This window comes from Pangasianodon hypophthalmus, chromosome 3, assembly GCF_027358585.1.
Source record: "Pangasianodon hypophthalmus isolate fPanHyp1 chromosome 3, fPanHyp1.pri, whole genome shotgun sequence".
In the NCBI taxonomy this organism is placed as follows: domain Eukaryota; kingdom Metazoa; phylum Chordata; class Actinopteri; order Siluriformes; family Pangasiidae; genus Pangasianodon; species Pangasianodon hypophthalmus.
The window spans coordinates 20,772,030-20,784,522 of NC_069712.1; the positions used below are offsets into that span (position 1 = coordinate 20,772,030).

Genomic DNA, 12,493 nt, shown 5'->3' on the forward strand with positions numbered 1-12,493 from the left:
TCATGCTGCCCCTGGTTGCTATTTATAGGTTTTCTTCCAGTGTCCTTGCACTACATAATGTTAAAGAATAATGTTAAAGTCTCAGTATCCTGATTTATAGGCTTGGCACACCAAGCTAAAGACTGCAGACACAAAATCAAGATTTCATAAAAGAGACTGGACAGACTGTTTCACCTAAATTCCACATCAGAATCTACAATGAGAGTGAAATTGTGGGTCATTTTGGCTTTGGGGGCAATAAATGTAATCAGTAATTCAGTGCCGGTAAGCTTCATGTAGTCAGGAGCATAGCTTTCAGATAAACTTTTTTATGCTTATTCTTATTAGTGTGACACAGTGTGCTAGAGTGAATTCAGATAAAATGGGACAGTTTTTAAATGTCCAAATTGTCTAAGCTTTCTTGCCATTAATAAAACAAAATACCCAAAATATGATACATTTCTGAAATCCTCAAGGTATTGACCATCTACATGTACAGGTTTAAAATGTTTACATCATATTCTAAAGAAGCACAGTTTACCCTTTTGTCAAGACTGACTGAAAACCATTTTTAATTATATGTTGGTAATTTGGGACATATATTTTTATTGGTTTAGGTCTTTATGTTCATCCTCAATGACACATTTTTAAAGTGTTATTTATTTATTTGTGGCATACATATTCATGGCATCAATAAATCAAATTTCAATAACAACTTCCCTAAAATCTTCTCCAGATTTATTATTATATATTCTAATACTGAATGCAGTAGACTATTTTAACATGAGTACATATAATGATGTTGGCCTAAATAACATGCTCTATTTCATTTGTTACAGCAATAACAGTAATCAATCAATGTTTATTTATAAAGCACATTTAACAACCAAGGTTGACCAAAGTGCTGTACAAAGAATAAAACTACAAGAAAAACAAAACAGACAAGAAAGTAAATACAGTAGTAAAGCAGTGATCAAACCAATGTTCATGGTATACTGAAGGCCAGAGAGAATAAATAAACAACTACAGGATTTAGAAAATCTTTAGTATTTTCCAAATTCATAACCAATCCTGTTTTATTCAGTATAAACAGATTAAAAATCATAGTAAAGCTAAAAGGTAAATAACATTTTATAAATTATTTCTTGCAGTAGCAGCTTAACACCAGATTTAAAAAAATAAATAAACATCAATCTGTACAATTATATGAACACAGTACACTGAGTAAAAATCTCTGTACACTCAATAGCAGGGTGAAGTATCTCTGTACTGTATGTCCCAGTCTCTCTTATTCCCCATAAAAACACCATATTTAATGCACATAAAATCCATCAGTGGACAATTGAACCACATTAGTTTGGTGTTTCAGGTCAGAAAAGAAATGCTGCTGTTACACTCTCTCACTTTACCTGATGTCCCAGTATACAGTATAGCCTACTGAATTCACCTTCCTCTGATCTCCACACCTCATTTATGATGTGTGTGTGTGTGTGTGTGTGTGTGTGTGCTGTTCCAGCATCAGGCTCTAGCTAAAAGCGTGTAGCAGGCTGGATGGAGTGTATGAGTGGATCATCTCTCAGACTCCCCTTAATCTCCTCAGTCATCTCTGAAGCGACTAATCCCGTGACGTCACCCGCCTTCCTTAGTAACCCTCCTCGGCGTCTCCGGAGGAAAACCATCAACATGGTGCGTAGCGAATTCATTCGTTTATTAGTTTCATGTTAAACAGACAGGACCGAAGCCACACAAACAGTTCAAGGCGCCTGAATTATTCGAAAAGAATGCATGGAAAATTAAGGACAGGTTACAGTGTTGTGTCTAAGGGCCTGGTTAGCTAACCTGAAAAAAAAAATAGGTCGCTAGCTAATTAGCTAGCTAACGGCTTGTGTCACTAAGTCTCTAGCCGGCTAGCGTTAGTTTAGATAACTCTAAAGATTTTTAGTTATATTGCAAACTGTTCGAAAAAAAGGAGACTTTTCTATCTGTCTAGCGTTATTAGTTATTAGTGAGTAGGAAATAACATTAGTGAGAGCAGCGCTACTGTGTTTAAATTGTTAAGCTCTGTTTCCTGTGGGAATCCACCAACTAAAACTAACTAGTAACTAGTCACTAGTAACTAGTAGCTAGAATGCTAAGAAATCTAACGAAATCTAAATGTCTGCAGGCGCTGAAGTCATTTTCAGGAAAACATTCAAATATATTTCTGATAGACTTGTATAGATGTTAGCAGTGTTCCAGGCTACATTAACAACTATTATTAATTAACTAACATTAACTGGAATTAGATTAGTGTTGTGTTATGTATGTTGGGAAAAGCAGTGAACTGTGCTGAGAAACTCATATATCTATGTATATGTGTGTGTGTGCATGTACAGTTGGGGTGGTAGGTTTACATATGCCTTACAGAATCTGCAAAATGTTAATAACGTTAAAAAAAAAAATAAAAAAAAACACCAAGAGGAATCATAAAAAATGCCTTTTGTTTTTTTTATTTAGTAGTGCCCTGAATAAGCTATTTCACAAAACAGATGTGTACATATAGTCCACAAGACAAAATAATAACTGAATTTACACAAATGAACCAGTTCAAATGTTTACAGACACTTCATTCTGAATACTGTGTGTTATTACCTTGATGATCAACAACCGTTTTGTGATAGTTGTTCTTGAGTCCCTTGTTTGTCCTGAGTAGTTAACTTGCCCACTGTTCTTAAGAAAAATCCTCCAGGTACTGCAAATTATTTGGTTTTCCGGCATCTTCTGCATATTTGACCCATATATGATGTTGAGATTCATCTTTTCACACTGAGAACAACTGAGGGACTCATACACAACTATTACGAAAGGTGCAAACATTCACTGATGCTCAAGAAGGCAACATGATACAGTAAGAGCCAGGGGGATGTAAACAGTTCAACAGGATGATCAGTGTTAATTGTTATTATTTTGTTAAAAGATCTTATTTTTTCATTTAGTATTGCCCTTCAGAAGCTACATAAGATATTTATGTTTCCATCCAAGAAAACAAAATTGTGTGTGATATATATATATATAATTAGTTGTCCACATGAAGATTAGAACAAATCCTTTAATGTGCATACTGCTTTTAGCAGCCTCTTCAAACTCGTTTTCATCATCAAATCATACAAATCATTTGTTCTTGATGATCTGTGAATTAATTATGCTATAAGCAGGGGTTAAAATGTTGGATTGTTTTCACTTGTCTTGACTGCTGGAAAGATCAGAGAGCAGTTTTCAGTCTGTAATGTTTACATTTCTCAAATTAAATTTATTTTTTGCATTTCTGCATTTGTCTGTAAGTCTGTCCATTTTATTTCCTTTATGAAATCTGTCAGGTTTCTTCTGGACAGGGTTTTGATAAGAGTTTTTTTGTACTTCAGGGTTTATTATCAATTCTCCGAAAGCTGAAGAGTGCTCCAGACCAGGAGGTGCGCATCCTGCTCCTGGGACTCGACAATGGAGGAAAGACAACACTACTCAAGCAGCTGGCTTCTGAGGACATCAGTCACATCACTCCTACACAGGTACAGGATTAAACTAGGGTACAGTGTGCATGTGCAAATAAATAAATTGTGTTTTTCCTGCACTAGCAGTCCTGTGCTGGTTTGGTAATTCTCATCATAAACCAGGTCAGGTGTGTCTGAGCAGGAAAACCACAAAAATGTTTTGTGGTAAGTGTTAAATTTAGATTTTACTGAATGCCACCACAGCCGACTGAGCTGTCAGCAAAACATTACCCTACATTCACCTTGTTACATGCACACATAAAGTTTACATTCATTAAATGGCAAATTTATGTGATATTGGTCCTCATTAACAACATTTTAGTAGTTTTGGGTAAATGTTTGTGTAAGCCAAACCAAACTAAATATTTCCACCAGATTTAAAATGTCGATTTTCTTCATAGTCATGTGAGTATATTGATGAATGCCAATCACTCGTAAATTACCAGGCAAAGCTCACGCAGCTAAAAATTACGAGTAAACACCAAAGAAGATTTTCTTGGCATTAGAAGTGAAAGTTATTTTGATTCACGTCTATGCCAATAAAAACATATTATTTAGCAGTGTGACAACCCCTTAAAAAGTCCAAAATCTGGAGCCAAATTACAGAAAAGGTGGTTTAGATGTGAATTTAGATGTGAATGGGGAGAAGAGAAATTGGTTTGACATGAAAATGGAGGAAAAAAAATATCTGCTGTACCCAGGTGATCGTGGACGCCAAGACACATCATGCAGGAAAACCTCCTTTTTTTTTTTTTTTTTTTTTTTTCCCTTCAATGCTTAGTGTCTCGGTGACTGTTGGCTAGAATGCACCAGGGCACGCTCCCCAGTGGCATATTAGAGAAACAGGAAGTGTCATAGAAAGCCCAATGATGGCACACTAGTGAGCATATGGCACATTGCAGCCAGATGAGACATACCAGTCTTATTGGTCATTTAGTGCTGGCTCTGATAAAGTGTTGCGCCGCATTAAAGGAAGATGTCGTGGAAAACAGAACCGACTTAAACACCGCCTGTGCCCGCCCTCCTTTTATAAAGCATTCTTAATTGAATTGCTTCAGGTCTTGTTTGTCCTTTTTATGGATTTATATTCACTTGCCTTCTTTATTTTTCATATTTAGTTTTTTTTTTTAGTTAACGTGAAGTTAATATGAGATGGGTTTCACAAAATGCTCATTAAATTTTTGTGTATAATTGAAATAAAAGCTATTTAAACTTGACTGTGTAATCTGTGTATAAAAGTGCAGTAACTCATCGCAAATTTATATGATTTGAAGCTGATCAATCAAGGTATATATTAGTTAGTCTTTTTATGTGTAAATTTACACACACTTGGGAGCACGAGTAGGATACAAATGTCTTTCCGAAATTGCTTGATATTCATGAATAACACATTTCTTGTGTAAATGCTTGCATGAACAATTTATGAATAAATCCGTTCACATCTAGCATCTTCACATCTTTATAAATGAGGCACACTGAATGCTTTTATACATAATGTGGGGGGTTTAATGATTTTATTTGGAGTACGAATGCAAGGAAAACAATACTATGTGCCTCCTTTTCATTTCTCCTGCTGTATGGAAGAACATTTCCTTTTAAGGAAATCTGCATGTTTCTCATCTTTTTTTTCACCAGGGCTTCAACATTAAGAGTGTGCAATCCCAGGGTTTCAAGCTAAATGTATGGGACATTGGAGGCCAGAGAAAGATCAGGCCATACTGGAGAAACTACTTTGAAAACACTGATGTGCTTGTAAGTGTTTTAAGTGTGGTGTTATCTGCTGATGTTCTTAAAGTCAGTGGATGTTACAGCGCCAGTTTGTGACTTTAGTTTGCTTTGCAACATGTAACTAATGAACGTAATTTGAATTTTACTGCGCTCAACTAAAGTTCATGTCTGTGCTTGTCACTGCATCATGCTTGTGAACACTTTCTTAATAGAACTTATCTGTTTTAGATTTACGTCATAGACAGTGCAGATCGGAAGAGGTTTGAAGAAACGGGGCAGGTGAGCGTGCGTGCGTGCGTGTGTGTGTGTGTGTGAGTGTGAGAGAGAGAGAGAGAGAGAGAGAGAGGGAGGGAGAGAGAGAGAGAAAGGGAGAGAAATCAGGTGTCTGCATGGATATTCAGTTCATGATTAAACTCTGCCATGATTTCACTTTTAAAACAGTGATGGTGTGTTTTGGGGTGGTATGAATGAGAAAATCACAGCATGTGTGTAATGTATGTCTGGAGGATAAACTGTTCACATTTTATTAATAATGGAATTCCTAATAGTAAAGATTTCATTTTGCAGAAAGATAGCAGGTAATAAAAATGGTAATAGATAACGTGTGTTTGTGTGGTTTTTTTTTTGTTTGTTTGTTTGTTTTTTGTCCTCCCCAAAGGAGCTGGCCGAGTTGCTGGATGAGGAGAAACTTAGTGGTGTCCCTGTCCTTATCTTTGCAAATAAGCAAGACTTGCTCACTGCTGCTCCAGCTTCAGAGATTGCAGAGGGTCTGAATCTGCACACCATCAGGGATCGCATGTGGCAGATCCAATCCTGCTCTGCTCTCACAGGCGAGGGAGTCCAGGTACAAAACAATGTCTGTATTTTGTGCATAAGCATTCCTCTTTTCATACTGTAGAAACCATTACTTTTTAAAAAAAAAACCATCTGCACAATTGTTTCTGCACAATTTGATTTGTTTAGGATGGCATGAACTGGGTGTGCAAGAATGTCACGGCAAAGAAGAAGTAGGAGTGTTCGTACATTTTTAAGCTATCCAGGCACTGTGTGGAAAAGCAAACACTGTGGACTATGTGGAATCTTCACCAGCTGGACCAGGTTGTAGAGGAATGATCTCTGTATTGACAGCAGCTGAGGATGCCTAGGACAAGACCTTTAACCCCCCTGACTCTAGTAAACATCCACCACCATTGCACTGCGAGTTCTGTGCCGCACTCCTCCTGGATTATCCGATTTACTCTCACTTTTCTGTTCGGTCCAAAGACTAACCAGTGCACCTAAAATGAACCACTACATCTAACCAAACCCTGCAGCTATTAAAGCCTAACACTCCATGCATAACGTCTTGACAAGCTCATCTCTGATATAAGCTGAGATCCTCCTCTCTGTATGTGTTGTCTGAACAGAGGCTTGTTACTTCTTGTATTGCGGATTGATGATGTGCTATGAGCTATCAGAAATGTATGTGCATGTGTGTACATGTATGTGTACATGTAGAATGAGTTAAAACTAGCTTTATGGAGTGCAAAAGTGTTTCTGATCTCATCTGATCTGATGTCAAAGTGATGTTTGGCATACGTACTTATTTGCCCTGTCAGAGGGCACGCGCACTTGAGTTTATCCATACACTGTTTTATATATTAGTCTTTTTAGAAGTTTGCTAATTCTTTTAAATATCATGCTTATTTCTGTTTTTAAGGCTTCTTTGTTGTGTTGACTTCCAAAGAGCATTTTGTAGGCTTGTACCATAGTGTTAAAAATTGAGTGCTCATTTTGATTTGGTTAATGATAGACGAGCATCGGAATAAGCCAGAGTGTGGGAAGGACAGTTACCTCTCACTTAGGACAGGACATAAATGAAACTGACAGGTGCCCTTGTAACAGGTTTAGTAGGCTTAATCATCTGGTTGTGGCAGTGGAGAGGTGCTTTGTGTGTGAGTGTGTCCAATCTAATAACCACCAGAGAAAAGGGAAGAACTGACATGTTGGTGTTTTTCATTTGTGTTTGTTTTGGGAGGGGGATTTGTGAGTGTTTTACTTTGTGTATTTTAACATTCCATTCCTCAGGCCTCAGTACATCAGAACATAGTAAAGGTTTATGATGGAACATACATGTATCCGTGCTACTGTACATTGTTTTCCTTTATTCTTTCAAATACTCCACTGTAAATGATTGTAATGAAAATCCATTGTAAATGATTGTAATGACTGATGATGATTTTGCAGAATATTTTATGAAACACTTTCTAGAGGACAGAGTCATATCAGCATAATAAACATATTGAAACACCAACAAACCATGACTTAGGCATTGGGGATTTTTTTTATTTAAAAAAAAAAAAAAGCATTCACTTTAAAGAGGGTGATATATCCATGTTGTCCTTCAGTCAGCATAGTATTTCTCTGTAAATATGTATTTGTTTTGCATCAGTTAAGAATGAGAATGTAAGCCTTGTTTCTTTCTGTGTTAGATCTTGTATCGTACAAAATGTGGGCTTGCATTAGTTTTAGGAAAGTGTGGGAGGCTGTTAAAATTGAATGCAACCCACATGCTAGATGTAAGGCGGGCCTGACATGAAAAAGCATTTACCTACTCTAAACACAAGATTCTCACATAGCTGAATTATAAGCAGACACTCAGTTTAAGTGCATTTTTTTTCATTTGGTTGGTTCAGCCTGAACTGTAGCAATACCAGAACTACATTTTTCATTTCCTCTGATTCAAATTCAAAATTTTCCATAATTCATTTCATAATTCTGATTTCAATTCATTTTTATGGTGCCAAAACCTTTGGCATTTTCTTTTATTTTTAGATTACCAGTTTTACCTTTTTTCACACCAAGATACATTATATTGGCAAAAAGTTTATGGACACCTGACCATCACACCCATTGTGCATATTGAACATCCCATTCGAGAGTTAGTCCTCCTTTGCTGTTATAATACCCTCCATTCTTCTGGGAAGGCTTTCCACTAGATTTTGGAGCGTGGCTTTGAGGATTTGCCCATTCATGTACAAAGAGCAGTAATGAGGTCAGGCGCTGATGCCAGGCTCGATGGCCTGGTGCACGTCTACGTTCCAATTCATCACAAAGGTGTTCAGTGGGGTTGAGGTCAGGGCTTTGTGCAGACCACTTGAGTTTTACCACTCCAACGTTGACAAACCATGTCTTTGTGGACCTCACTTTGTGCACAGGGGCATTGTCATGCTGGAACATGTTTCGGCCTCATAGTTCAAGTGGAGGGAGATTGTACTGCTACAGCATACAGAGACTTCCTATGCAATTGCGTGCTTCCAATTTTCTGGCAACAGCCTGGGGGAGTCCCACATATGATGGTCAGGTGTCCACATACTTTTGGCCATATTATATAGTGTACTCTCTAAGCCAGTAAGTGAAAAGAGGCCCTAGGTGAATTTCTTAGTGTGGTAAGGTAGGCAGTGCAACTCAGTTAATATGAAGTGTCCTTCTTCACTCAGAGGGTGGGCCCAATGTCACCATGATCAAAACTTATGTTACTATGGAAACCTCTTCCACTGCTGTGATACTTGGTGCATGGCTGATGTCAGGTTCGGTTAGGACACATTACGATGAACCTACCACATTGCAACTGGTAACTGAGCAAAGATTCTCCAGTGACTTTATGATCAATTGTGACCAAGGATATTATAGGTCTTTTTTTTTTTCTTTCTTTCTTTTTTTTAATGTTCATAGGTCTTAAACATGTCTCTACCCAGTGGTAGATTTCTCCCAAGAGAACAACTACAATAGATGTACTACTTGATGCATCTTTTTAACTTCTAAATCAAATATACCTAGATACAGTATATGTAGCACAAATTGAATCATTCTAGTAACAGAACAACAAGTTTTTTTTACTTTTTTATTTTGGTCAGCCATGTTGTGACAAAGCCTGATCAAGGAATTGAGATAAAGTTTGTGTAGCCACGGAAACCTGTGCTGACTTTCCAGAGTCAAACATCAGGGAACAGGAAAGATAATTAGTCTACTGAGACTCACACTCAGAGTTCTCAGTGTATGACCACGTAATAAATCTTTACATCTGTATATCTTGCTCTGATTCATCGGTATGAATAAGTTCACTATTTCCTCTTGTACATAGCTTTAACACAGGATAAAATCTGAATAGTTGCCTTTGGTGTCTGGTTTACTGCTCATTTTGTTTAGTCACTCATTGTTAACTTACTGACCTGGAATGAGTCATGATGATGTATCTGTTAAAAAAGTGAAGGAAAGCCTCCCTGAAAAAGGTTACAGTAAAACATAATACATGCAGCACAATACTGAACCTATGGTTTAATACTATATTGTGATATTTTATATATTAAATAAACTAAAAGATTTTATTTATTTATTTAAATCTTTCTGAGGTCAGCTTAATGCAAGATTAATCACATCCTGTTTGTGTGTGTATGAGAGTATGCGTTGGTGTCAACTTGTCAGTGCATCACCACGTTGTTGTGTATTTGATGTGTATGTTCATAGGGGCGCAGCTAGCTGCATTTGACAGCTGTGTTTCTATGACAGCTGTGTGTGTGCACATGCCCCGGCGCAGGGGCCTCCATGAAGGTGTGTTTTACCACTGCTGCTCCGCTGGGAGACAGCCTCTCAGCTGTTGTGCAGCTGCTGTTTGCATTAGCTGCCTCTGAGCTCTACACATTTACCCGCTCCACACTATGTCACATCACACTTCTGTTTCCAAAAGCCCTAGTCTAATCAAAGACACATACAGTGTGTGGGATGAGTCAGACCTCCAAATATTGCAGAGAACTACTGGTTTCATATTCCTGTAATGAGCAACCAGAGAATGGGGAAAACTGCTGCTCTGGCTGCCCTATTTGTTACTTGAGCCCTTCTCACTACCATCCAAAATTATTAACTTAGAGCTCTGGGAATTTAGTATAATGATTCTCCACCTTTGAAACAAAGGTGCAATGTTATCTATGAGCTTTACCACTGCAGAACATGCAAAACTGCTCATTATGTGTGTTATAATGATCCTATTTAACTATTCTTGCAGTAGTACAGGTTAATCAGACATACACGGGTTACACTGGACACAGTGGTCAAATGATTAATTATTTAATTTTATATATATATAAAAAAAAAACACCCAAAGACTGTACCTTAATGAGTACTACTGTGTCCAAGATGGATTCGATTCATTCTGATATTAAACTCAAATCAAAAGTTAACTCAAATTAATGACCTTTATTAAAGTTTAATGAGAAATAAATTTAAAAAGAGACAAAAATGACATCTGCTTATAAAGGACTTCCATCACAGGGGTTATGAACTGTGATTTGACTGTCCCACTATTACCACCCTGTTTTCAGGAACACAGCTCCCATGTCCAAGAAATTACCCACATGCCCCTGCAGCTTCCTGTCTCAAGGGCTTAAGAGGGATTTTGGATTATCCTGCCTGGATTTAGGGATTGGAGTCATATTGTGCTGGATGGCAAAAATTATAATTCTACATGGTAAATATATTATTGGGCATGTAAGGGGCTGACAACATGTTAGAATTGGGATGGGTGGGTGTGTTCGCAAATGTTTCTTTTTCCTCTTTGCTTAGTCACACTGAGGCAGTGAGGCTGAAGGAAGAAAGAAGAGACAGGAGAAAAAGAAGGCATTAGCCAGCATGCTAGCAGAATGGTGCTCTTGTGTTTGGTTGCTGTAAGAAGCCATTGCCTTTGGACATCTCTGTGTCAAGCTGATTCCTGGCGAACTTCTCTGGGGATTCATACTTTTCTGTAGAAAGCATCAAAAGATTGTTTTTATCCATTTAAACTCGCAGGACCAGTTGTCAAGTTCAGACTTCACTATTGTAACTACATTTCGTTCTTAATTTAAATCTAGTTACTGAATAATTCACAGCAGTTACTGAATAATAGTTACTGAATAACTAAATAAAAGACTTTAGGGGTTAAAGTGGAGAGTGATGGAAATGGAAACAGCAGGTGCTTTTTTTTTTTTTTGCTGCTTAGTCATATTTTATTATGCATGACTGGTATGCTTAGAGCTCGGTCATCTTAATCAACAAAGATGGTCCATGAACTATGACTAAAAAAGATGTGTCATAGGAAACATGAGACAGTTGTGGTGGAATGCATATAAAATGAAACTGGTCTTTGGGGATTCTCCAGAGAGAACTGCACAATCTTAACATTCACAAAGCCAGTGATACAAATAATATCAGTGTCCCTGTCTACCATATGCATTGTGCGACTACTCAGTGGAAAAGGAAAGGCAGGCACCAATGTCAGCCTTCACCACATACACCACAGCCTGTCGTCTTCCAATCACACACAGATCCATCAGATAACCAACAGCTCTTGAGCTACTATATAGGATGCTTGAAACAATACATCCTTCCAGAGAGCTACCATTAAAAAAAACAATAGCCCTCCCCCAAACAGCTATCTGAGTCGGAAAAGAAGGTTGCATACAGTTGCAGACATGGTTTAATAATGCATGTTAAAGGAGGGGAGAGCTCATAGCAAATTCTCTTTAATCTGATCAGCCGTCACATGTGACACTTCATCCAGCCCAGAGCAGGACTATAACACTGAAGCATGCTTATTGTGTAAATTTGGGCTACAGTGCACAGGACAGCAAAGAGCCATCCACTGCCTGTGATGGCAGAAGCAGGGCAAAAGGCCCCGCAGCTGTTTTACCAATACATCTACACATTTATCTTTCCCTCTCTTCCTCTAGCTTTCTCTCATGCTCTCCATAACACATCTACACCCAAGGAAGGAAAAAAAGGAAAAGGCAACAATTTATATAGTTTGATCTGGACTCAGGGTAGGAGAGGTTTTAGGGGTCCTAAAAGACATTATCTGTTCTCTCCAGGCCTTGTGAAATATGACCAGTGATCACATGCAAAGAGGAGCCTCAGCTGTGTTTTGCAATCAATCCTTCTGGAGGCCAGAGTCCTCCCACGGGCTGTAGTCGGTCTGCTTGAGCAGCCAGCACGATTAGCATCATGGGACAGTGGAGCTATGAAAAACAAACCCATTGTGGAATACTTAGAGCATATGGCGTGTCCACCCACAGCAAGCAGAGAGGAGACAAAAAGAAAAGAGAAGATGAATTTTGCTCAGATCTCTAATTGGTCACAATGTGTTGGCGGTGCTGTGTGTGTGTGTGTGTGTGTGTGTGTGTATGTGTGTGTGATTGCGGATGCGAAGGGCAGTGGGAGGAGAAGGGCAGGAACGTTACACTCCATAAATA

General features: G+C 38.1%; 1 protein-coding gene across 1 annotated transcript; it reads left to right on the top strand.

Annotated features, from left to right (window-relative positions):
- Positions 1-1,491: 1,491 nt before the first annotated feature.
- arl3a (ADP ribosylation factor like GTPase 3a) lies at positions 1,492-7,545 on the top strand. The gene is made up of 6 exons (XM_026932302.3): positions 1,492-1,665; positions 3,381-3,524; positions 5,142-5,258; positions 5,463-5,513; positions 5,893-6,078; positions 6,198-7,545. Exons 1-6 carry the CDS (start codon positions 1,531-1,533, stop codon positions 6,243-6,245), a joined length of 681 nt encoding a protein of 226 aa, XP_026788103.1. The 5' UTR covers positions 1,492-1,530; the 3' UTR covers positions 6,246-7,545.
- The last annotated feature ends 4,948 nt before the right edge of the window (positions 7,546-12,493 follow it).

What these genes read in the sequence shown, in the direction of transcription:
- arl3a (XM_026932302.3), top strand. Translation starts at nt 1,531, where the DNA reads ATGGAGTGTATGAGTGGATCATCTCTCAGACTCCCCTTAATCTCCTCA. An exon ending in GGAGGAAAACCATCAACATG is followed by an intron (nt 1,666 to 3,380) that starts GTGCGTAGCGAA and finishes TTTGTACTTCAG; the next exon opens with GGTTTATTATCAATTCTCCG. An exon ending in TTGAAAACACTGATGTGCTT is followed by an intron (nt 5,259 to 5,462) that starts GTAAGTGTTTTA and finishes TATCTGTTTTAG; the next exon opens with ATTTACGTCATAGACAGTGC.